The 27814-nt window shown below is 41.1% G+C and overlaps 1 protein-coding gene across 18 annotated transcripts in view; it reads left to right on the forward strand.

The window, feature by feature from the left end:
* The window catches only part of LOC135519932 (E3 ubiquitin-protein ligase MYCBP2), a 317195-nt gene that overhangs the window by 58189 nt on the left and 231192 nt on the right, over positions 1 to 27814 (forward strand). For all 18 annotated transcript variants that reach the window (XM_064945153.1, XM_064945155.1, XM_064945157.1 and 15 more), the window contains exons 5-11: positions 3302 to 3498; positions 11641 to 11883; positions 12592 to 12663; positions 13092 to 13191; positions 13820 to 13893; positions 21710 to 21848; positions 22309 to 22385. In XM_064945153.1, coding sequence (XP_064801225.1) covers positions 3302 to 3498; positions 11641 to 11883; positions 12592 to 12663; positions 13092 to 13191; positions 13820 to 13893; positions 21710 to 21848; positions 22309 to 22385 — 902 coding nt within the window. The remainder of the gene's footprint in view (positions 1 to 3301; positions 3499 to 11640; positions 11884 to 12591; positions 12664 to 13091; positions 13192 to 13819; positions 13894 to 21709; positions 21849 to 22308; positions 22386 to 27814) is intronic.

The following is a 27814-nucleotide window of genomic DNA, read 5'->3' on the forward strand; positions in this document are numbered from 1 at the left end:
TGGTAACTCTAATGGACTTTTCCTCGGGGTCTTGGGGTCTTCCTTTTTTGTGGCTGTCCTCATGAGAGCCAGTTTCATCATAGCCTTGACGGTTTTTGCGACTGCACTTGAAGAAATTTTCAAAGATATTTAAATTTTCCTTATTGACAACCTTCATGTCTTAAGAAGGAAAGAAATTCCACAGATGAACTTTAAGAAGGGACACCTGTAAATTGAAATGCATTCCAGATGACGACCTCATGAAGCTGGTTGACAGAAAGCAAAGTGTGCGCAAAGTTATCAAGGCAAGTGTGGATTCCATGTGTTATTTCATAGTTGTGATGTCTTCACTATTATTCCACAATGTCGAAAATTTAAAAAATGAAGAAAAACCCTTGAATGAGTAGGTGTGTCCAAACTTTTGACGGGTACTGTAGTTTTATAATATTTTAAAGGAAAGGCCATCCAGACCAGGGGATTTCCCTGCTTTCATAGATAAAATTGCTGCTCTCACCACCTCTTCTGTTATAGTACAGTCCAGGTCCTCTACCTTGCTATCTGATAATCTAGGTAGTTCAAAACCAGACAAAAAAGCATACATATCTATGGGACTCGCTGTTCAGAAGAATGTATATAAATCTTTATTAAAACATTGAAACCCATCTCTTTTGGATGAGGTCACCATCTTATTGCTCTTCTTAATTGCTGGAATTACGTCAAGTGTTCTGCAGTTTTAGTTGCCTGTCTTCTCACCTCCCTCATGAAAAAGTCTAAACAGTGCATATTCTGCCATTTTGTTATACATTTCATGCAATTGACATGTCAATTTACAGGCAGTTTCAAATGTGCTATCACACAGCAGTTTCTAATCTTTTTACTGCTTCAACCCTCTCTCGCTCTCTGATGCATGTGCTGTTATATATTTTCCCCCGAATATATGCTTTAGATGTTTCCCATACTGTGGAATCCTTTTCAGTTGATCCTATGTTGATCTTCTAAAAAAGGATCTAAGATCATCTGCTAGTGATTGGCTAAATATCTTGTAGTAGCATGGTATTGTCTAAATCTACCTTTCCTCACAGTTTATATCAACATGTAACTCTACTATAGCATGACACGCGAGGGCAAATCTCCCATTTACCATGAAATTAGATATCAAGAATAAATCTATTCTGGAGTGTGTTTTATGACAGTGGGAGAAGAAAGTATATTCTCTCTCATTAGGATGGACTTATCTCCATATGTCTGTAAGGCCCACATATGTGTTGCAAGTCTTTTCTTTGGTGTGGAGTTAACTGTAAATTGACTTCTATTAGTCGTGTCCATCACTTGGTTAAAGTGTCCAGCAAGGACGATCTGCCCCTCCATATTTCCCAGTATAACATTAACCCCGTGAAAAAAATCTGGGTTGCCCTTGTTGGGAGCATATATGTTGCATAACACTACCTTAATCCCATTTATAAGAGCCTCAATGCAGATGCGCCTGCCGTACCCATCAGAGCGTTTAAAGTACATTTAAGTATTTTACTCATCAGAATTATCACCCCATTTTGTTTTGAATTAAATGAGCTATGGGAAACTTATGCAAGCCAGCTTCAAAATTTTGATGCCTCTATCTGTTAAATGTGATTCCTGTATGAACACAATTTATCCACCTGTTTTGATTTTAAATGTCTTTTTCCTCTTCACTTGGTTACCACAACCGTTTATATTCCGGACTAGGGGTATGTTCCTTTGTTGACTTTCAGTAGCACTTAGCGGGTGTCTCCAACATACTGAAGCAGTGTCGGAGATTGCCAACATGGTTAGCTAGCCCATGACAGCCCCAGTGGGGTCTATTCCCTCCGGTCAGCTGTCACATAGACTTTCCTAAATCAACAGAGAAAACAAATCCCAAAATAAAACAAAGCAACGAGGAACGTAACGTTGCTTCGCAATGAGTCAATCATCACAGAACTGTATTTGAAGCCACAGAAGACAACCTGTAGTCAACTAAAAGATTCCTAATGGTCCGTAAGGCGCTTGAAAGGCTAAATTAGTCCCGCAAACACACAGCCTACCTTAATTTGTACAGTAAACGGCATACAATTCAACTTGTATTTTACCTTGTCTCGTCGTCGTTATCTCAGCCAAACACCTTGCTCTAGCAAGAATCTCTCAGCCTCCACATTTTCCTTGACAATCATTTTATTTCCATTCCAAATAAAGAGCAGGGTCGCTGGGAATGCCAGCGTGTGTCTGGCGTTCTTCTCGTGGTGTTTCTTCGCCGTTGCAAACGTCTTCCTCTTCATTGCCAGTTACTTGGAGAGGTTCCGGGAAAAAAGACAGCCAGCGGCCTTTCCACCAAACGCCTTCCTTTCGCTGCTTTTGTACCTTCCCCCAGGCTGTAGATCTTAAGGTCGAATGAGAACCATTCTCGTCAGGCATGTTTAACTGCGATAGGTTTGTTCAAATTCGTGCCCGTCATCAAATCCTTCTGCTATGATTTTCTGCACACAAGATTAGTCCACCACCAGCCTCACAATGTTGATCTCTTTCAGATTAACTAATCTCACCGTATTTCTCCTACTTCTGTTCTCAAGTTCTTTGACATAATTACACATTATATGCATTTTTCTCGTGATTGTCATTTACCCTTCTCCAGATGGCCAATTTCTCGCATGGAATAGCCTTCATTTTTCAGAACAAGAATAGACTAAGTTTTAGAAAATCTCTTTGTTTCTGGCCATTTTGAACCTCTAATCGAACCCACAAATGCTGATGCTCCAGATACTCAACTAGTCTGAAGGACAGTTTCATTGCTTTTTTAAAATTAGCAGAACAGTTTTCAGCTATGCTAACATCATTGCAAAATAGTTTTTTAATGATCAATTAGCTGTTTAAAATGATTAACTTGGATTAGCTAATTGGAACACAGGAGTGATGGTTGCTGATAATGGGCCTCTGTACGCCTCTTTTGATATTCCATTCAAAATCAGCCATTTGCAGCTAGTACAACATTAACAATGTCTACACTGTGTTCCTGATCAATGTGATATTTTAATGTACAAAAAATGTGCTTTTCTTTCAAAAAGGATATTACTAAATGACCCTAACCTTTTGAACGGTAGTGGTATACACAGTATATTTACTGAGCGCTAATACTTGCACATACATACATGGGCAGACACGCACAATGCATGTATACACTCAGATGCAAACGCAAATAGACCAAGACAGAGGCATGCACACAAACACACACTTGCACTCACTTGTGCAGACACAGGTAAACACACATTGCAGACATACTGCCCCTCTTTAACTCTCTATATCCTCCCTACAGAGTCTCTGTTCCAACTGCTGCTGGAGACAACAGTGCGCAGCACGGGGATGAACGACCCTACTGGGCAGGCCCTCACCGCCCTGTCCTGTGCCTGCCTCTTCAGCCTGGTGGTGTCCTGGGGAGACACGGGCAAGACCCTGCAGGCCGTCTCCGCCATCCTCACCAACAACGGCAGTCATGCCTGCCAGACTATCCAGGTGAGACGACGCTGTGTCACACAACTCGAAACGATTCAACACACTTCCCCACTCAGGTTAGACTTGTTAAACCTGCTCCACACCACCAGACTGTCTCAAGGCAGCAGCATCTGGAGCTCTGAAGGAGAGCAGAAATTACTTTGGAGAAAATGTCAAGCTTCTGTTTTCCACCCTCTTATGTTACCCCGCCCGCGTTCTTCTGGCAATTAATTTTAGAATATTTGTGTGTTTGTGTATGTACATTATTTTCTGTTTGAGTGATACTGTTTGTGTGTGTGCATTTGTCTGTCTGTAACCATGTTTATCCAACCTTCTAATGCGAATAAAGTCATGCCATATAAAAAATATATCACCACAGGTGTGATGAAAACAGCAAGTGTCGATACAATTCTGTAAATGTCAACAGACAATTTGTTGGTTCGGCATGGTGGGATCCTTGTGTCGGAGTTAATTATGCGACCATTGCGATGGAAACGGTTTTATGCGCAAATACTTTTAGAATAACGATGTCAATGTCAACATGCAGTTATGAGATGCTATGTTGTATGGTTTTCCCACTGTGACCTGGAAAATCATGCACAGTTTTTTTAGGCTACAGATTAAAGAAATTGTGATTTTAACTTCACAGGGTGGTAAAAGTGCACAGGGATGAGTTTGATGCTCCTTTTCCCAAAAATGTGTGAATTGGTCTTATGTAGCAACATTTTAAATTTAGTTTTTTACATTTGATAAAAGTAGAGACTGTGAGCTAGAAAATGGTTTATCATACACTCCAGTTGAGGAATGATGAGAAAGTAATTCTGATTTAAAAGTTGATATACTTGAAACCCTACTTTTTTGGAAAATGGCCTTTGAATGTTTTGGTACACCTACTGGAGAGTTCCTCTTTGTCTACACCCATTCAGCATCGTTCACACCCTCTAAAGCCTTATCCCCACCCATCTCTTTAATCATTCACAGTGTAGTAAACCACCAAAGATTTCAAGACACAAAATGGTGAAAGTAGAGGAACTTTATCTAGTCCTTGGCCTATATCCTAATCTGACTTTGGTGCAGGTCATGCTATTCTTCACATTACTGTCTCTGGTAAACACACTATATCAACTAAAATCTGTTAATTGCACTGTTAAATGCACAGGATACAGAGGGTGTGAACGGTACAATAGTTACTTGCATAGTGGAGTCATGTTTAGACATGGAGCTAGCTAGCTAAACAATGAACCATATTCTCAACTATAATGCCGCATTCAAAAAAGAAAAATGTGAACATCCAACTTTCTTGAGCTCCTACACAGATCATACACGTAACATTAGCTACTGAGCCAGCCAGCTAACGTTAGTGAACAGTACGCGTTACTTGCAATGAAAAGGATTTTCTGGCAAAATTTGAAACGTAACGTTGAAAGTTTACATTTATTTAGGTTGGAGCCATTAACTCGTTTTTCAACCACTCCACAATTCCACAAGTCGGTTAGGACATCTACTTTGTGCATGACACAAGTAATTTTTCAACAATTGTTTATAGACAGTGAATTATAAGTGAAATAATCTATCACAATTCCAGTGGGTCAGAGGTTTACATACACTAAGTTGACTGTGCCTTTAAACAGCGTGAAATTCCAGAAAATTATGTCATGGCTTTAGAAGCATCTGATGGGCGAATTGACATCATTTGAGTTAATTGGGGTGTACCTGTGGATGTATTTCATGGCCTACCTTCAAACTCAGTGCCTCTTTGCTTGACATCATGGGAAAATCAAAAGAAATCAGCCAACTCATCAGAAAATAATTGTAGACCTCCACATGTCTGGTTCATCCTTGAGAGCAATTTACCACACTCATCTGTACAAACAATAGTATGCAAGTATAAACACCATGGCACCACGCTGCCGTCATACCGCTCAGGAAGGAGACTCATTCTGTCTCCTACTTTCATGCAAAAAGTGCAAGTCAATCACAGAACAACAGCAAAGGACCTTGTGAAGATGCTGGAGGAAACAGGTACAAAAGTAGCTCGTTTACTGTGGATAGAGTCCTATATCGACATAACCTGAAAGGCTGCTCAGCAAGGAAGAAGCCACTGCTCCAAAACCGGCATAAAAAAGCAAAGATCATACGTTTTGGAGCAATGTCCTCCTGTCTGATGAAACGAAAATAGAACTGTTTAGCTATAATGACCTTTTATGTTTGGAGGAAAAAGGGGGATGCTTGCAAGCTGAAGAACACCATCCCAACCGCAAAGCACTGGGGTGGCAGCATCATGTTGTGGGGGTTCTTTGCTGCAGGAGGGACTGGTGCATTTCACAAAATAGATGGCATCATGAGGTGGGAAAATTGATGTGGATATGTTGACGCAACAGCTCAAGACATCAGTCAGAAATTTGAAGCTTGGTCGCAAATGGGTCTTCCAAATGGACAATGACCCAAAGCATACTTCCAAAGTTGTGGCAAAATGGTTTAACTTGTTATGGCTGCAATCCCGCTAACGGGATCGATATGACAATGAAAATAGAGAGGCGCCAAATTCAAACCACAGAAATCTCATAATTACAATTCCTAAAACATACATGTGTTTTATATCATTTTAAAGTTAATCTTGTTGTTAATCCCACCAATGTGTCGGATTTCAAATATGCTTTTCAGCAAAAGCACTACAAACGATTGTTAGGTCTCCACCAAACCACAATAAGCACAGCCATTTTCCAGCTAAATATAGCATTCACAAAAAGCAGAAATGGAGAAAATTAATCACGAACCTTGAATTATCTTCATCAGATGACACTCATAGGACTTAATGTTACACAACGCATGTTTTGTTTAATAAAGTTCATATTTATATAAAAAAATCTGAGTTTACATTTGCGTATTAGATTCACTAGTTCATCAAGTGATTTTGCATGGCCACATCGTTTCAACAGTAATACTCATCATAAATATAGATGATAATACAAGTTATACACATGGAATTATAGATATACCTCTCCTTAATGCATCCGCTGTGTCAGATTTCAAAAAGAAGTTGACGGAAAAAGCAACCTATCCAATAATCTGAGAAGGAGCTCAGAACAGTAGCCAAATTAGCTGCCATGTTGGAGTCAACAGAAACCAGAAAATACATGTTTCCTTCCCTTTGAACTTCATCAGAATGCAGTCTTAGGAATCTCAGGTCCACAATAAATGCTTGATTTGTTCGAAAATGTCTTATTTATGTCCAATTAGCTACTTTGGTTAGCACATTTGGTAAACAATTCTAAAGTCACAAATCACGTCTACTATAAAGTGACAATGTCCAAAAGTTCCTTAACAGTCAGTAGAAACATGTCAAAGGATGTACTGAATCAATCTATAGAATGTTGTTTACATATATCTTGAATAAAATTCTAATCGGAGAATTAGAATGACTTCAGATGACCGGTGGAACGCAGGTCCTTCCCCTGTGAACGCGCATGGTGAAAGCATGGTCCACTCGTGTCAGTGATGACTTTCCTGTCTCATTCGACCCCCCTTCACATTAGTCATCAGACAAAGGTCTATTGACATTTGACATCTAGTGGAAGGCGCAGGATGTGAAAACTCATCCATATCTTGCTGGAATTTCAATGAGAGCTTGGTTGAAAATCTGCCACCCCCAGAAAAAATAAACAGGAAGTGGAATTTCCCAGGTTTTTGCCTGCAATATGAGTTCTGTTATACTCACAGACATAATTCAAACAGTTTTAGAAACTTCAGTGTTTTCTATCCAATACTACTAATAATATGCATATATTAGCAACCGAGACTTGAGGAGCTGGCCGTTAACAATGGGCAACTTTTCATCCAAGCTACTCAATACTGCCCCTGCAGCCATAAAAAGTTAAGGACAACAAAATCAAGGTATTGGAGTGGCCATCACAAAGCCCTGACCTCAATCCTATAGAAAAGTTGTGGACAGATTGAACTGAAAAGCATGTGCGAGCAAGGAGGCCTACAAACCTGACTCAGTCACATCAGCTCTGTCAGGAGGAATGGGCCAAAATTCACCCAACTTATTGTGGGAAGCTTGTGGAAGGCTACCCAAAACATTTGACCCGAGTTAAACAATTTAACTGTAATGCTACCAAATACCAATTACCAAACTTCTGACCCACTGGGATACCAAACTTCTGACCCACTGGGAATGTGACGAAATAAATAAAAGCTGAAATAAATTATTCTCTCTACTATTATTCTGACATTTCCTAACTGACCTAAAACGGAATTATTACTAGGATTAAATGTCAGGAATTGTGAAAAATTGAGTTTAAATGTATTTGGCGAAGGTGTATGTAAACGTCCGACTTCAACTGTATACGGCTACCTAATGGTGTTCCGAACACTTGACCTAATTTTAGCTCCAAAAAATGCAATTCTTCCAGTTCAACTGGTAGATATTAATACCATTGTAAAGCACAATTTCTTTCCTTTCCAGCAAAATAAATGACGAGACATCCACGCGACCTGTCTCTGCATGATTGAAGAAGGCAATGGAGCTCTGCTGGGTCTTTTTTAAAAATGGCGGCGTGGAAGCGAAGGCTACTGAGTGATAGTGATAGGGGAAGATGTGTCGTGTTGGGACCCGAACTTAAAATGTCAAAACACTATAAAGTGTTTATATAATGTCTCATTACATACCTATTTGAAGGTTTGTGTCGAATTTGAATATGGGTCTTATTTTCAGAAGTAAGCAGCGGCTGTCACTGCTTTTGAGCGTCACGATGGCATGCAGTAATGAAAAATACACTTGATTGAATTATATATGAATGAATTCACATGTAATTAACTTTACACTCACCATTGATAATGTCTTGATACATATATACCTTTAAATATGAGTTGCACAAAGTAGAGAACTTTATTTTCAGAAGGGATGTACAGTGGGGAGAACTAGTATTTGAGTGGGCCAAAATGGGCCAAAATTCCTGCTGCAGTGTGTGTAAACCTGGTCAAGAACTACAGGAAACGTATGATCTCTGTAATTGCAAACAAAGGTTTCTGTATCAAATATTAAGTTCTGTTTTTCTGATGTATCAAATACGTATGTCATGCAATAAAATGCAAATTAATTACTTAAAAATCATACAATGTGATTTTCTGGATTTTTGTTTTAGATTCCGTCTCTCACAGTTGAAGTGTACCTTTGATAAAAATTACAGACCTCTACATGCATTGTAAGTAGGGAAAATCGGCAGTGTATCAAATACTTGTTCTCCCCACTGTATGTGATTCTGTTCACAGAGAGATGAAGGAATAAGTTACTTTTGTTTAATTTTAATGAACGAAGCATGCAAATGATCAGGGTTAATATTACAACTTCCAATCACATGGGAGAAATACTTTTATAAACCACTAAATGTCAGTAAATTACTGTATAAAGCAATGATGTTAATATAAAAAAAGAAATGAAACGGTAACACCAACTCAACTCTTGTCATCTCACTCCATCATATACACTATATGTATATAAGAACACCTGCTCTCTCCCTGAAATATGCAATAACATTATGTTGGATTACATGGAAATGATATCCACATTTGTGAGTGCAAAGAAAATTGACAATCTTAATAAAGTATGTTGCATGAACACGAAAAACCTCATTTAATTGTATTATGACAGGAAATGTCTGGAAAGGGAAAGGCCCAACAAGAGCCCAAGAAACCGTACCACTACACCCCGAACAGCTACAGGAGGTGAAGGCAGGGAAGAGCCTTAGGAAGGTGGCTTGTGCCTCCTGTTGCAATCCTGTTTACAGGGAAGCCAATGGTCCAAAAACGTTCCACAGAGTTCATACAGTAACTATTGCAGTTTGGTGACATGCTGTCTTTTTAAAGAGTCCCGTTCATTTTCTTTAGCTATGCACAATCAAGAGCAGAAAGAGAGGCACACAGGAATGTTGCGTCTCAATTTTAGTTAGAGCATGTGATTTGGCGAAGTTTAATAGAATTTAGGACATGCGTTACTGACATGCATGTGAGATTTCACAATTATTGAATCCACAACTGTCCTGAATAGGTTGGCACAGCAAACGTGATAGCAAAAAAAAGAAAGCTCTTTGTGAGGTGACGGGTTTGCTTGTGTAAATGCAGGTCAGAGGATGGTATTCTTAAGATTCTGCACATCAGTCTTATGGAATTCATTGATTGATTCAATGTTTATTGATGACCAAATTGACATTAGCACCTTACTCCTGAAAAATGTTTACTATTACCAATAATAATATTAAAACTAATGTTCATTTAAATCACAAATTATTAAGTGTATATGGTTAAGCATGTTTTTAATTTGCAAGAGAAGCGTTTACCCCTGGTGGAAAGACGCTGTACTCCACACAGTGAATTGCATTATGTGTGCCGTACACATCAGAGGTACGTGTTTCATCTTTTCCCTAATACTATTGGTCCATTACCATGTCAATCAACGCTTGAAGAGAAACATAGAAACACCCCTGATTTTAATGCCAACACAGTCGCTACAGCCTCGTTTAAATGTTGCGGTTATGCAAAATGTGTATGGAACACCATTTGGTAGGAATAATATCTGAAGATTTAGCGAGACTCTTACCAGTATTCATGGATGAATGCTTCTCCCTCTGTCATCGATGCCATGTTTGCCCTTTAGTTTGAAGATGTAATCCAGAGTGTTTTATACAACAGCCTTCTTTCTGTGTTCTCTTTTTGGACTAGCTTTGCATTTGGCAATCTCTGCTTCCACCGGGCAGTCCACTGATTTACAAACTGTCAACTTCCTCCGTGACAACGACACTGTTTCTTCCACACCATTGTCACCAGAAGACTCTACAATATCTGGTTCAATGAAAATGTTAGGCCAAAGCAGTTGGGCACTGATGTTGTGCGATTAGCCTGACTCGCAGTTGGCGGCGTTAAATTCATCCCAAAGGTGTTCGCTGGGATTGAGGTCAGGGCTCTGTTCAGGCCAGTAAAGTTATTCCACACACATCTCGATAAAACATTTCTGAATGGACCTTGCTTTGTGCACAGGGGCGTTGTCATGCTGAAACAGGAAAGGTCCTTTCCCAAACTGTTGCCACAAAGTTGGAAAAACAGCCCCAGATCATTGTTCCTACTCCACCAAACTTTACATTGGGCACTTATACACTGGGGCAGGTAGTGTTCTCCTGGCATCCGCCAAACACATTCGTCCATCAGACTGCCTAATGGTGATTCATCAGACGCGTTTCAACTGCTCCGGAGTCCAATGGAGGTGAGCTTTACACCACTCCAGCCGACGCTTGGCATTGCGCATGGTGATCTTAGGCTTGTGTACGGCTTCTTGGGCATGGAAACCTTTTTCATGGAGCTCCCAACTAACAGTTATTGTGCTGATGTTGCTTCTAGAGGCAGTTTGGAACTCAGTAGTGAGTGTTGCAACCGAGGACAGACAATTTTTACGCCCAATACGCTTCAGCACTCGGTGGTCCCATTCAGTGAGCTTGTGTGGCCTACCACTTCGCGGCTGAGCTGTTGTTGCTCCTAGACATTTCCACTTCACAATAACAGCATTTACAGTTGACGGGCAGCTCTAGCAGGGCAGAAATTTGACAAACTGACTTGTTGGAAGGGTGGCATCCTGTCACTGAGCTCTTTAGTAAGGCCATTCTACCGGCAATGTTTGACTTTTATGATTGTATTGCTGCGTTCTCGATATTATACACCTGTCAGCAACGGATGTGGCTGAAATTGCCAAATCCACTAGTTTGAAGGTGTGTCCATACTTTTGTGTATATATAGTGTAGGTTCAGATTTTTTTTTTTGGCTTAATTTGAGCAGAATTTGTCTACATTTGTACGTTCACTAATATAACGTGGGGCTAATTCACCTGAAGAAGAGGAAAATGTAAACACATTAGCTAGATTGCTTACTCTAAATATAATACAATTGTAATTTTAAATTTTATTCAATCAGAATGCGTTTTTCTCAAGTAAAAGGGTTGCAAATTGCGACTACGTTTTCGGCACTGGAGCCCTGATATCAAACCAGACCTTTCTACCAAACACTCCACAGTCAAGAAAACCCAAAACAGTCCACTTCATAGTCTCCCATTTCTATTACAGTTCACTTCCATTAATTCTTCTTTCTTAACCCCCCCCCCCCCACTCTTCGTCCCAGGTGCCGACCATTCTGAACGCGCTACAGAGGAGCGTGCAGGCTGTGCTGGTGGGCAAGATCCAGATCCAGGACTGGTTCGGCAACGGCATCAAGCGGGTGGCGCTGATGAACAAGTGGGTGTTGAAGGAGGTGACGATCGACGAGGATGAGCGCTGCCTGCTGCAGACCGATGGCTCCTTCCTCTACCTGCTCTGCAAGGACGGCCTCTACAAAGTGGGCTCCGGCTACAGCGGCACTGTCAGGGTACGTGGGGTGTAGGAAGGTGGGTTGATGTGTGTGTGTGTGTGTGTGTGTGTGTGCGTGAGCGTGAGAGAGGGTATATGCTACCTGCTCTGCGAGGACGGCCTCTACAAAGTGGGCTCCGGCTACAGAAGTGACACATCATTGCTCACTGCAGGCATAGTCATCATAGTTTCTTTGCCAGGTTATATAGAAAAGTTTTTAAATCAATTTATGTAACGCAATAGTCTTCCACAGTAACAATGGTTTTATGACTCTGTACCGCTCCTTTTAAAGATCATTTGCTTGTTGAAGTGAAAATTAGATTACAGCACATACTAAATAAGACTTCATCATACCTAAATTCTTACAAAGCATTGTGTTTTCCTTTCATTGACTTTTGATCACATAGCCATAGGTTGAGTCAGAACTTAAACATTTCAAACACATTTCTCATAGGCAAATGTTCCAGTTACTGCCCCAGTTGGTTGATAAGAGGAGACTCTCCATAATAGCACTCTGCTGTACTAAAGTAGTAGATGAAATAAAATATTTGAAACTTCTCCCAGATTCCATAATTATTCTCTCATTTCTGAGGTTGATTGTTTATGCCACATAGTGCTGACACAGTGGATCATACATCATTGAGGGAATATATTTGTGTCTTAACGTTTGGCTGTGCGTTTGTGGTTGCGCTCTAAAATTGGACCAATATGTGTGTTTGTGTTCCAGGGCCATGTGTATAATTCCACATCACGCATCAGGAATCGGAAGGAGAAGAGATCGTGGTTGGGTTTTGCTCAGGTAACTTAACCTCATTCTTTTTATTTTATTTATTTTTTATTAAAATTGACACCACAAGTAAGACTATAGGCAACCTGGAATTCTATTTCATTGCGAGTTATGATTATGGTCTTGTACCATGCCGTTTGCTCACTGCATTGATTTGGATCACCCCCCATTTGACCCAATTAACATACTTGCTGAGCTGTATGCAGTAAAGGCTTGGGTCGATAATGATTCTGCTCCTACTGAAGACCTTTAGGGGATTAGAAAGGAATAGACATCTACCCGCAAAATAACATTTATTGATGAAGCATTGTTTGTATTCCTTTTTCTTACACATTCAAACGCTGAGGGCTTGGTCAGGGTTGCTTTTGGGACAAATTGTGACATGCAGTCCTAAAATTAGTGTATAAATAAATAAAAAAAGATTGATTGTGGGCATGCAGGGCTGCCTGTTGTACCGGGATATGAGTAACAACCACAGTACGTCGGCCATCAAGATCAACCCAGAGACTCTGGAGCATGAGGGAACCATCACCATGCCAGGTACATGACAACACACAGTAACACCTTGTCCCCCGTATTGTGTGTTATAATAAACAGGGCAAGGATTTCTTTCATGCACCTGATTTGTAAGCGTGCGCACCTGCGCGCCTGGGGGGGTGTGTATTCTTAATTTTTGTAATCATCAGGTTACTTACTATTGTCAAGAACCAGTGAACGAGGCCTCTGAAACTAGATTTTATCTTGAGATTAACTTGGAAACATTTAATAATAATATTTAAGGCTCTTAAAAAATTATTAGGCTCTTATAACCTGCTCACCCAGTGATTGACAATATACCCTTTAGTCATTTATCATATCAATAATATACGCTAAAATAAGGCTTGTAACTACAATATTTCAATATTCCTGATTGAACAAAGTAGACAAATAGCCACAGGACAAAGATGGCTACATAGCTTTATCGATTCAATGTGCAGACAACACTTAAACACTGTCTGTTTTGACAGTATGCAAATTTAAGAGAAAATAATATGTTTATATTAAAGGAAACTGAGGCCAATGCACAACGTTTCGGCTGAATACCTTTGTCAAGAGCATGACAAATTAATCTCCTTATTCTTTGTATATTAAAAATGCACTCATCTTGCTCACTCTCTCCTCTCCATAGGCCTACAGGCAGACGGCCAGAACATAGTCTTCACTGACGGAGAGTACATCAACCAGATTGCTGCCTGCAAAGATGTGAGTCTCCTCATTCTCTCATACACATACTCCTACCTACCTACTCCCTACTTCCATTCTTTTCTTCTTGAGAGAGAGGAGTGGATAGGGCCAATACGTAGCAGCAACTCCCACTCCTTAAATGGCTACAAACCCAGTCTGAAGTCCTGTCTGAGATTTCTATTATACTATAATGTAGAGAGCTGCTGGCCCCGACAGAGTTCATAACAGCATGGTCAGTATGTTTCATGCTGTGGCCGTGAGTGGGTGGTCAGACTTCTTCAGGATGAAAATATTTGGTAACACTACTTGAAACCCAGCGTCATAACACATTATGACACGGTCATAACCATGTCATAACCATGTCATAACAGCTGACAACTTGTCATAACCTGTCATATTTAGACCTTTTGTCATATATTGCGTTATTTTATGGCTGGTTTTGACACCTACATTAAGTGTCAAAACCTACCACACAAGGAAAAACATTCCATTACACCATAGCCTACTTGTCAACAGTAGGTTTATGTTATAACATTTTCGGAAATTTACCATAATAAAATATCAGTGTAGTTATTCACATATTGATGTCAGACCCCAATGCTTTGTTTGCTGATATCTGTGATGAATGCAGGAGCAGATAATGGCTGCAGGAGGGGATGGCTGCCGTTTTACGGGTTCCTAACCAACCATGCTATTTTGGTAGTTTTTCGCAACTTATTTTGTACATAATATTGCTGCTACCGTCTCTTATGACCGAAAAGAGATTCTGGATATCAGAATAGCAATTACTCACCTTGAACTGGACAAAGATTCTCTATAATGAGTCCGATGTGAAGGATATACTGCTTCCCCGAGACCAGGCCCAAATCCCTGTTATTCGTGTGAAGAAAATACGGAAATACAGGGGGCGGAGATCAGGGTGCCTTGTGAGAATTCGTTGTCAGGTGGGTAACCCGCTTCTAACATCCATTCTATTGAGCAACGTGCAATCATTGGAAACTAAATTGAACATCCGTTTGAGATTGTCCCACCAACGGGACATTAAAAACGGTAATATCTTATGTTTCATGAGTCGTGGCTGAACGAGGTCACGAATAATATAGACCTGGCTGGGTTTTCCGTGCATCGGCAGGACGGGACAGGTACGTCTGGTAAGAAGATGGGTGGGGATGTGTGTCTATTTGTCAATAACAGCTGGTGTGCGATGTCTAATATTAAATCATTGCTTGGCTGAGGTAGAGTACCTCATGATAAGCTGCAGACCACACAATCTACCAAGAGTTTATCGATATTATTCGTAGCCATCTATTTACGACCACAAACCGATACTGGCACTAAGACCTCCCTCAGCGAGCTATCCATAAACAAACAGGAAAATGTTCATCCAGAAGCGGTGCTCCTTGTGGCCGTTGTTAATTTTTACCCTGTTATTTAGAACCTGACGGACAACTATGAAAGCTCAAACCAAGTTTATTCACCCAAAGGGTCAGACAGCTGAACAGACAGACATGTTTCCACCAGCACAAGTGTATATATACCCCAATTTGGGGGCAGTCACCTCCTTCCCTCTAAACATTACGTCTTTATTGCTAGGCAGGAAGTTAAGTGATGCGGGCAGTTAACTGTTCCTTCTCTTTATGACCTGACCTCGGCCCCCACTCCTCATCTCTCCACCCTATCAGTGACTGCAACCATGCGATTGCTTTTCCTTTACTCAGTATATTCCAAGCTTAATTGCCTCCCCTATATACATTTCTCCCACAGATAACCATTAACTTCTGGTGCTGAAACCAGACTACAGCACTCCATTTCCATTGGATATTTGATGATTTTAAAAATATTTCAAGTTTAGGAGTCAGAACCCATCACCGGGGACATTAATACAGGCAAACTTAAGTCCGTTTTACCTAATTTCTACCAGCATTTCACGTGCAACCAGAGAAACAAAATTCTAGACCGCACACACAGAAGCTTACAAAGCTCTCCCTCGCCCTCCATTTTGCAAATCTGACCATAATTCTACCCTCTTGATTCCCGTTTTCAAGCAAAAACTACAGCAGGACGTACTAGTGACTCACTCAATATGGAAGTGGTCAGATGATGCGGATGCTACGCTACAGGACTTTTTTACTAGCACAGACTGGAATATATTCCGGGATTTATCCAGTGGCATTTAGGAGTGTAGTACCACCTCAGTCACCGGTTTCAACAATAAGTGCATAGATGAATCCGGACACTTTTAAGGAGCGGGACACGAATCCGGACACTTATAAGAAATCCAGCCTATGCCCTCAGACAAACCATCAAACAGCAAACAGGCAAAGCGTCAATACAGAACTAAGATTGAATCCTACTACACAGGCTCTGATGCTCGTCGGATGTTGCAGGGCTTGCAAACTATTGCAGACTTCAAAGGGAAACGCAGCTGCGAGCTGCCCGGTGACGTGAGCCTACCAGACGAGCTAAATGCCCTTTTATGCTCGCTTCGAGGCAAGCAACACTGAATAATGCATAAGAGCACCAGCTGTCCCAGACGACTGTGTGACCATGCTCTCCGTAGCTGATGTAAGCAAGACCTTTCTTCGGGTCAACATTAACAAGGCTGCGGGGTCAGACGGATTACCAGGACGTCTACTCTGAGCATGCGCGGACCAACCGGCAAGTGCCTTAAAAGCTGTTGTGACTCGGGGACAGTATTTTCATTTTTGGAGAAAAAAAAAACGTTCCCGTAGTAAACGGGATATTTTGTCAGGACAAGATGCTAGAATATGCATATAATTGACAGCTTAGGATAGAAAACACTCTAACGTTTCCAAAACTGTAAAGATATTGTCTGTGAGTATAACAGAACTGATGTTGCAGGCGAAAGCCTGAGAAAAATCCAATCCGGAAGTGCCCCATATTTTGAAGGCGCTGCGTTCCAATGAGTCCCTATTGAGCTGTGAATGGGCTATCAACCAGATTATGATTTCTACGTATTCCCCAAGGTGTCAAATCAAATCAAATTTTACAGCATTGTGACGTAGTTTTACGCATTTATGTTGAAGAATAGCCGTAGGCGGCTACATTGCGCAAGTGGTCACCTGATGCCCCCAGAGAGATTCTCGCGTAAAATACAGAGGTAGCCATTACTCCAATTGGTCCTACTGAAAAGCTAATTGTCCCGATGGATATATTATTGAATATATATTTGAAAAACACCTTGAGGATTGATTATAAACAACGTTTGCCATGTTTCTGTCAATATTATGGAGCTAATTTGGAATATGTTTCGCCGTTTTCGTGACCGCAATTCGCGGACGATTTCTCAGACAAACGTGAAGAACAAACGGAGCTATTTCGCCTACAAAAATAATATTTTTGGAAGAATGGAACATTTCCTATCTAACTGGGAGTCTCGTGAGTGAAAACATCCGAAGCTCATCAAAGGTAAACGATTTAATTTGATTGCTTTTCTGATTTCCGTGACCAAGTTACCTGCTGCTAGCTGGACAAAATGCTATGTTAGGCTATCGATAAACTTACACAAATGCTTGTCTAGCTTTGGCTGTAAAGCATATTTTGACAGGGTGATTAACAAAAGGCTAAGCTGTGTCTCGATATATTTCACTTGTGATTTTCATGAATAGGAATATTTTCTAGGGATATTTATGTCCGTTGCGTTATGCTAATTAGTGTCAGGCGATGATTACGCTCCCGCTTGCGGGATGGGGAGTCAGTAGAGGTTTTGACTAACATTTTCAACCTTGCCTGGCAGAATCTGTAATACCTACATGTTTCAAGCAGACCACCATAATCCCTGAGGCCAAGAACACAAAGGTAACCTGCCTAAATGACTACCTCCCAATAGCACTCACGTCGGTAGCCATGAAGTGCTTTGAAAGGCTGGTAATGACACACCACAACACCATCATCCCACTCCAATTCGTATACCGACACCAACAGATCCACAGATGACGCAATTGCTCACCACACTGCCCTTTCCCACCTGGACAAAAGGAACACCTATGTGAGAATGCTTTTTTGTGCTCGTATTCCTCACCTGGGTCTTCACATGACTACAGTTGGGCTTTGTAACTGACTTCAGTGGGCAAATGCTCACCTTCGATGGCCACTGGCACGCTGGAGAAGTGTGCAGTTCACAGATGAATCCTGGTTTCATTTGTACCGGGCAGATGTCAGACAGTGTGTGAGCGGTTTTCTGATGTCAATATGCTCCACGGTGGAGGTGTGGTTATGATATGGGCAGGCATAAGCTACGGACAACCAACACAATTGCATTTTATTGATGTGCATTCAAACTGCCAGAGGTACTGTTACAAGATCCTGAGGCCCAATGTTGTGCCATTCATCCGTCGCCATCACCTCATGTTTCAGCATGATAATGCACGGCCCCATGTCACAAGGATCTGTACACAATTCCCGGAATCTGAAAATGTCCCAGTTCTTCAATAGCCCACATACTCACCAGATATGTCACTCATTTAACATGTTTGGGATGGTGTGGATCAACGCGTACAACAGCTTATTCCTGTTCCCGCCAATATCCAGCAAATTCGCACAGTCATTGAAGTGGGACAGTATTCCACAGGCCACAATCAACAGCCTGATCAACTCTTTGCGAAGGAGATTTCTCGCTGCATGAGGCACCAGATTCTTACTGGTTTTCTGATCCATGCCCCTACCTTAAATTGTATTTTTTAAGGTGTTTTTGACCAATAGATGCATATCTGTATTCCCAGTCATGTGAAATCCATATATTAAGGGCCTATTGAATTTATTTCAATTGACTGATTTCCTTATATGAACTGTAACTCAGTAAAATCTTTGAAATTGTTACATTTTGTTTTTGTTCAGTGTAACTACAATATGAGTGAAATAGTTGTACTTCCACAAAATTCTAATTACAGTGGGGCAAAAAAGTATTTAGTCAGCCACCAATTGTGCAAGTTCTCCCACTTAAAAAGACGAGAGAGGCCTGTAATTTTCATCATAGGTACACTTAAACTATGACAGACAAAAGGAAAAAAAAATCCGGAAAATCACATTGTAGGATTTTTAATGAATTTGCAAATTATGGTGGAAAATAAGTATTTGGTCACCTACAAACAAGCAAGATTTCTGGCTCTCAGACCTGTAACTTCTTCTTTAAGAGGCTGTACCTATGATGAAAATTACAGGCCTCATCTTTTTAAGTGGGAGAACTTGCACAATTGGTGGCTGACTAAATACTTTTTTGCCCCACTGTATGTTAAAAGCAGCTTTTCTTAATTTTTTTTAATTTGTGGAATTTTACCCCTTTTTCTCCCCAATTTCGTGGTATCTAATTGTTTTTAGTAGCTACTATCTTGTCTCATAGCTACAACTCCCGTACGGGCTCAGGAGAGACGAAGGTTGAAAGTCATGCGTCCTCCGATACACAACCCAACCAAGCCGCACTGCTTCTTAACACAGCGCCATCCAACCCGGAAGCCAGCCGCACCAATGTGTTGGAGGAAACACCGTGCACCTGGCAACCTTGGTTAGCGCGCACTGCGCCTGGCCCGCCACAGGAGTCGCTGGTGCGCGATGAGAAGGATTTCCCTACCGGCCAAACCCTCCCTAACCCGGACGACGCTAGGCCAATTTTGTGGACCTCCCGGTCGCGGCCGGTTTCGACAGAGCCTGGTCGCGAACCCAGTGTCTCTGGTGCCACAGCTGGCGCTGCAGTACAGCGCCCTTAACCACTGCACCACCCGGGAGGCAAAAGCAGCTTTTCTGTGTTGGAATGGTGTGGGCGTACCCCAACGACAGTGGTGTCAACGTATACCTATCGTAAAAAATGATATACCTATCGTAAAAACTTTTGCATTCGCCACAAATATGAGTATAGGATGAGTCAACAACATTATTTGTCTATGAGTTAACAGAATATGAACTTTTAAAAATGTGATCTTCACTGGACAATTACTTTAACTTGCATGGCTGTTATTAGAATTTCTTATATTGCCAACAGTGGAAATTATGAGAGAGCTTGCATGCTCTGGTCTGATACTGTAGCTAGCTAGGGGTGTTTCTCCATACACACACAGTGCTGAAAACGGTATTTTCTAGCATTATATCCAAAGGGCTTTGCATGTCAGGGATGCCTGACTTTGCGTGTGTGTGTGTTTGTATTTATTGTGACTCTTCCTGAGGTCCAGAAAAATTAAGGCAGTTCATACAATTTAAAAAACATTACAATGCATTCACTTATTTCACAACACAGTGTGTGCCCTCATGCCCCTACTTCACCACTACCACATATCTACAGTACAAAATCTGTGTGTGTGTATGCATGTGTCTGCTGCTTTAGTCCCACTGTTCCATAAGGTGTTTTTATTTTGTATTTTTTATGTAATTGTACTGCTTGCATCTGTTACTTGATGTGGAATACCTCTCATGAATACAAGTAGTGATGAAGTCAATCCCTCCTCCACTTTCAGCCAGGAGAGATTGACATGCATATTATAAATATTAGCCCTCTGTGTACATCAAAGGGCCAGCCGTGATGCCGTTTTGAGCCAATTGTAATTTATTTTGTTAAAGTCCCTTTTTGTGACGACTGAACAGTAGTCCTGGTGCGACAAAACTAGGGCCTGTAGAATCTGCCTTGTTGATAGTGCTGTTAAGAATGTAGAGCAGTGCTTTATTATGGACGTCTTAGCTACTGTTGTATCAATACGTTTTAACCATGACAGTTTACAATCCAGGGTTACTCCAAGTAGTTTAGTCGCCACAACTTGTTCAATTTCCACATTTATTTATTTCAAGTTTTAGTTGAGCTTTAGGGTTTATTGAATGATTTGTCCCAAATAGTGTTTTTAGTTTTAGAAATATTAATTTTTTCCTTGCCACCTACTCTGAAAGTAACTGCAGGTATTTTGTTAAGTGTTGCAGTCATTTCAGTTGCTGTAGTAGCTGACGTGTATAGTGTTAAGTCATCTTAACACTATACACATGACATGCCACTGTCAAGATTGAAAAAAGTAAGGGGCCAAGACAAGCTGCCTTAGGGAATTCCGGATTCTACCTGTGTTATTTCGGAGAGGCTTCCATTAAAGAACACCCTCTGTGTTCTGTTAGACTGTTAAAGCCACAACACAGGTTTTTCCAGCAGCAGAGTAGGATCGATAACGTCAAAAGCCACACTGAAGTCTAACAAAACAGCCCCCACAATCTTTTTATTATCAATTTCTCTCAGCCAATCAGCCATTTGTGCAAGTGCTGTGCTTGTTGAACGTCCTTTCCTGAAAGTGTTCTGAAAATTTGTCAGTTTGTTTACTGTAAAATAGAATTGTATCTGGTCAAACACAATTATTTCCAGAAGTTTACTAAGGGTTGGTAACAGGCTGATTGGTCGGCTATTTGAGCCAGTAAAGGGGGCTTTACTATTCTTAGGTAGTGGAATGACTTTAGATTCCCGCCAAGCCTGGGGGGTACACTTTCTAGTCGGCTTGAATTGAAAATATGGCAAATAGGAGTGGCAATATCATCTTCTATTATCCTCAGTAATTTTCCATCCAAGTGTGTTACTCAGGACTAGGTTTGCAAAATTCTGTGAATGTTTCTAAATGATCCCAGGTAATTCAGAAATTGTGGTTGAACAGATTCTGGATTTCCTGCTTATTCTCTCCTGATTCCAGGAATCTTCCAACTAGGATTTCTGGAAAACCTGGACATTTTGAGAAAAAGTTTGAAATTTTGCTACCCTGCTAATGAGTGCCAACTTCTGTATGACCTCAAAACGATGTGTCCTTCATACTTGCTATATTTCAATGTGGATCTAAATAAGCCTTTGCCATGTTTCCCTCAGGACGGGTTTGTGGTGAGGATATACGCGACCAGTACGGACCCGGCACTGCAGCAGGAGCTCCAGTTGAAACTGGCCAGGAAGTGTCTCCATGCCTGCGGCATCTCTCTATTTGACCTGGAGAAAGACCTACACATCATTAGTGAGTCCTACTGACTATGCTCCGCAGTGAAATTTCCCCCTGGTACAGATCTAGGATCCACTTCCCCTCTCCCAATTCTAACCTTAACCATTAGTGGGGAAAATGGAAAACTGGCACAAGATCAGCATCTAGGGGAAACTTTATGCTACACCATCTTGCTCTGTCAGATATTGGCATATGAGGCTTCAACATATGTGTGGGTTTAAGAGACTTGAATAGACTGGAGACTGTTGATTTAGTGATGTAGGACAAACTCATTGTAAGGGTTGGAATGGAATGAAAGCAAACCATGTTTGTTACCTTTCTATTCATTCCATTCCAGCGATTGCAATGAGCCGGTCTCCATATGTGTATGTGTCTTTGTGTGTTTCAATAATGTCATTGTTTATTAGTGAATTTGTGCATATGTGTTTCACTGCAGTAGTCCATACATCAAAATGTGTGTGTCTGTGTTTTCCAGGTACAGGGTTTGACGAGGAGGCAGCATTGCTGGGAGCAGGCAGGGAATTTGCTCTGATGAAAACGGCCTCAGGAAAGGTAAGAACGTGAGAATTGTTCAAACTGAGATGCATGAGACTGCAGCATAAAAATGTTAATGGTAGTTTGTGTGTGGGTGAATAAGCAAATCTTAATTATAATCTGCTACTCCTAGTTTTGGAGTGTGACCAGCAACACAAGGGCTCTGCTTGTTCTGTTCTTCCTTGCAACACACTTCCTGTAATAGTGAGGACCTTGACACAGGACCTTCAAATGAGGACAATTTCACTTCAAAACCTGATAAAACTGTAATGAAAAAATAAACATGCAGAGCACCAGTCTAGTGAGGACCTGTGGTTGTTAGGTAGTTTCTGCATCACATCTCCTTATTTGATTGTCCGCAGCCTACTAGGCTGTTTCTGTCTGATGAGTTGAAAACATTACAGGAATGTTCTGCGAATGTTGAAGACCTCACTCAAAACAACATGCAGGGAAAGTTTTGAGTTTTTGTTCATTTTTAATTCAAACCCCCATACTGCAAAATGAGCATGATGAAGTCAAATGGTAATTTCTTTAACATTTTACATCTGAAATACAGATTTGGTTCTGAAAGTGCACTGCTACTTTAAACCTTTACACTCGTACAAGTACACTGGGTGAAGAAAACATGAAGAACACCTTGAGCGCACCCCCCCTTTTACCCTCAGAACAGCCTCAATTCATTCGGGGCATGGACTCGACAAGGTGTTAAATGTTCCAAAGGGATGCTGGCCCATGTTGACTCCAATACTTCTCACAGTTGTGTCAAGTTGGCTGGATGTCCTTTGGGTGGTGGCTCATTCTTGATTTACACGGGAAACTGTTGAGCGTGAAAACCCCAGAAGCGTTGCAGTTCTTGACACAAACCGGTGTGCCTGGAACCATACCCCATTCAAAGGCACTTAAATATTTTGTTTTGCCCATTCACCCTCTGAAAGGCATACATACACAAAGACTTGAAATCCTCCTTTAACCTGTCTCCTCCCCTTCATCTACACGGATTTGAAATGGATTTAACAAGTGATCATAAGGGATCATAAAGTTAACCTGGCCAGTCAATGTCACGGAAAGAGCAGATGTTCTTCATGTTTTGTACACTCAGTGTATACCATGCCATGAATTGAATATCAAGTGTGATAAAACGGATATGTTTGAGTATGAGGAGATCAGCACACCCCTACAAACAACCACAACGTCCTTTAAAAGCTATTCTGATCATAACTTAATTTAAAAAGAATAGCTGCATCAATTCCACCATGAAAAAAATAACATCTACTTCCTTTTTGTGTCATGCTTATGTTTGCAATATCCTACTGTCACAACAGAGACAAAGAACTAAGATGGTTTGAAAATATTGAGCACTGAGCAGCAGCTGAAAGGATAACAGACCATCTGTCTTGCCGGGAACCTTTAGCGCCTTAAGTTTTCCAAAATGATGCCACACTTCTCACGTTTCTCACGGCTGCTCTAGGGCCTTTTGGGTTGAGGAGTCATTCTCTTCAAACCGAAGCGCAAATAAATTAAAGATTAAAACAAATACACATGATGGTCCAACAAAATACTGGCAACAAATATTAGAAAAGCAATTGGGGAAATGGGATGAGAGACAAAAGAGGGAGAAGGAGAGAGGGGAACAAGAGAAAAGAGTAGGGGGGGGGGCAGACAGAGGGAGAGAGAAGAGGAAAAAAAGAGCATTAGCGAAGGATAGTTGAGCTGACAGCATAGAAAGGGAGAGGAAGCCAGCCATCTATCTATATTTCCACCTCACAGTAGAGTGCTGCATGGGGTCGGGTACTCGGTTACCCGCAGGAGACTCGCAAAACATTCCTTGAAACAGTGGGTTGGCTCGCGGTTCAGAACAATTATATTGCGAGTCGGAAACATTTGAAATAATGTTATTATCATATCTGTTGTTTACAGGAAACTCATTCAACAATTTTAGATGGAAAAAGGACTGGGGGGGAAATATACTTCTCCTATGGGCGAAGAAATTGAAAAGGTGCGATATTAATGAAGAATAATTTAGATCCTAATGTGCAAATTGTCCAAACAGATTCGCAAGGCACATGGATGATTTTAAGTATGTTATTGGACCATAAACATATTTGGCCCATTAATCTATACGGCCCCCATAATGATGATCCAAGCTTCTTTGAAAATATTTATAATAATTGATCAAACCTTCACACAATACAATACACTTATTATGGTGGGAGATTATAATACGGTTTGAATTACGTCAATGGATTAAAGAAATCACACTACAAACTATCACCCTCTTAAGGAAATCACAAATGTCATGGATATTGTGGAACTAGTGGATATATAGAGGCTTAAATATCCTGACCAAGTGAGGGTATACCGTGCTTTCGGAACGTTTTTAGACCCCTTAACTTTTTCCACATTTTGTTACGTTCCAGCCTTTTTCTAAAATGGATAAAATGTACACACAATACTCCATAATGACAAAGCGAAATAGATTTTTAGAATTGTTTGCTAATTTATAATAAAAAAACGATGTATAGATTATTAATTTGCTCCTTTGCTTGGAGACTTGAAATTGAGCTCAGGAACATCCTGTTCCTATTGATCATCCTTGATGTTTCTACAACTTGATTGGAGTCCACCTTTGGTAAATGTAATTGATTGGACATGATTTGGAAAGGCACACACCTGTCTATATAAGGTCCCACAGTGTGTGTCAGAGCAAAAACCAAACCATGAGGTTGAAGGAATTGTCTGTAGAACTCCGAGACAGGATTGTGTCGAGGCACAGATCTGGGGAAGGGTACCAAAACATTTCAGCAGAATTTAAGGTCCCCAAGAACACTGGCCTTCAATATTCTTAAATGGATGCAGTTTGGAACCACCAGGACTCTTCCTAGAGCTGGTCACTCTGACAGAGCTTCAGAGTTCCTCTGTGGAAATGGTTGTCCTTCTGGAAGGTTCTCTCATCTCTGCAGCACTCCACCAATCAGGTTTTTATGGTAGAGTGGCCAAACAAAAGCCACTCATCAGTAAAAGGCACATGACCGCTCGCTTAGAGTTGGCCAAAAGGCACCTAAAGGACTCCCAGAACTCCTTCCAACAGCATAACGACCCTAAGCACAAAGCCAAGACAGCACAGGAGTGGCTTCAGGACAAGTGTCAATGTCCTTGAGTGGCCCAACAAGAGCCCGGACTTGAACCCGATCAAACATCTCTGGAGAGACCTGAAAAAAGTTGTGCAGCGACGCTCCCCATCTTACCTGGCAGAGCTTGAGAGGATCTGCAGAGAAGAATGGGAGAAACTCATCAAATACAGGGGTGCCAAGCTTGTAGGGTCATGCCCAAGAAGACTCAAGGCTCTAATTTCTCCCGAAGGTGCTTCAACAAATACTGAATAAACAGTCTGAATTATTATTTTACTTTCATTATTGGGTATTGTGTGTAGATTGATGAGGGAATAAAATATTTTTTGAATAAGGCTGTAACAATTTTCGAATAAGGCTGTAAACATAACAAAATGTGGAAAAAGCCGAGGGGTATGAATACTTTCCGAATGCACTGTATTATCAAATACTTGTGGTTCACATTTGCAACATTGATCATGTAATGCATGCATTCACAGTCAGGAGCTAAATTGGTGGCTTGTGCTCAGTGGTACCGTGGCCCGCCAACTCCTCTCTCGCTTTCTCTCTGCTAGCTAGTCTAAGGAGTTTTCTAGGCAGTGACCATGGCATGCTTTCTAAGATGAGACTGTGGCAGATGGCATTCAGACCTTATGATTGTACATGCCCAGTCAGTAGCCTTATAGACGTATGGGTAGTCTACTCCCCTGAGTAGGCATTGAGTTGGACAGCTATCAGGTTGTTTGTTGAATGAACATCCCCTGATCATTCATCCCTGCGTCTCATATTTTACATTACTGTTATGATAGGCACATTTTAGTGATGAATATGCCTATGCCTTGCAAATCACCATGTCTTCTAAATATCACTGTCAACATGGACAGCTATACATTTTCCAAAATGTTGTGAAATGTAATTTGACTACTGGGCTATTGTCAGTACCTTTTTGTTGCAAAATAACATCATAGGATATCAACATGATCTGAAATGCTGAACATGCGCACAATGTTTGCAGTGCCAGTGCACTGAGTGGTTCACCTGGGATGTCACAGGGGAATTGACAGAAATCCAGCAGTTTTTCAGAATGTCTATGCAAATGCACATTACAAGTAGTTTTTTTCGTAAGATAAGGGGAAATTAGATTACTATTGGTTCTGAATAGACTAAGAAATGATATAGAAGTAGTTTTTCCTTTTAGGTAGCTACTCACTTTCAATAATTAAACACATCTGTTATGTTGTTACACAAGTGCTTGTTCGAAAGAATCCTAAGAAACAAACAAGTAATTTTTATGGGAAAGGGGGTACCTAGTCAGTTGTACAACTGAATGTGTTCAACTGAAATGCGTTTTAACCCAACCCCTCTGAATTAGAGAGGTGCAGTGGGCTGCCTTAATCCACATCAACGGTGTTCAGGGAGCAGTTGTTGGTGGTTGACTGCCTTACTCAAGAGCAGAACGGGCAAATGTTTTTTTTGTACCTTGCCTGCTCTGGGATTCGCACCAGCGGCCTTTCGGTTATTGGCCCAATGCTCTTAACCCGCCATGCTGCCGCCATGTCATTTCCATATAGATACCAAGTCAATAACAGACTACCTGTGTGCAATATACACATTTATACATGCATGGCTCTGGACACCTCATTGAACACCTCTGCTGCCAATGCCAGCTTGCTGACAACTTTTCATATCAGGTGATTGGTACCCAGGAGGTGGCTGGGTTGCAATATTCCAGTTATTTCCCTAAAATAACCTGTTTTTCCTAAAATCCTGGTTAGTGGATTCCTGGATTTCCTGTTTATTCTGTTGTAATTCCAGGAATCTTCCAACCAGAATTTTGAGGAAGTTATTTTGAAACCTCAGTCTAGGCCTGTATTCTATCTTCTATTGATCCTGTCAGCACATGATATGCTATTTAGATATTGATATTAACAGCACATTGTGCAATTTTAATAAATCCAGAATGACTTAGCATTGAGATGATGGTGGATATAACCAGGTAGCCTCTTCACTCACCCGACATTATGGCTTCCCATGGGCCCCCGGCCCGACAGATTGAGGTCCAATGGTCATCCCATGGGGTTGAAGTGGCTGGGGAGCTGGGTGGGTTCCCTGGCATGGGACTGTAGCTTGGCAGGTAGCCAAATCTATGTTGTTGCTGCTGTGGCCCTTTTGTCCCCTACTGGTTCCTATTAAGCAGGGCATAGTGCCCCCATGCCTGGCCTCATCCACATGACGTTCTGCTGCAGGAGTCTCCTCTCGCGATGCTAGAAGCTGTAGAGCTCCAGCTGCTGCCGAAAACAGTTTAGCCCCATACTTGTCTGTCCGTACAGTATATTGATG

Source organism: Oncorhynchus masou, chromosome 29, assembly GCF_036934945.1.
Source record: "Oncorhynchus masou masou isolate Uvic2021 chromosome 29, UVic_Omas_1.1, whole genome shotgun sequence".
Taxonomy (NCBI): domain Eukaryota; kingdom Metazoa; phylum Chordata; class Actinopteri; order Salmoniformes; family Salmonidae; genus Oncorhynchus; species Oncorhynchus masou.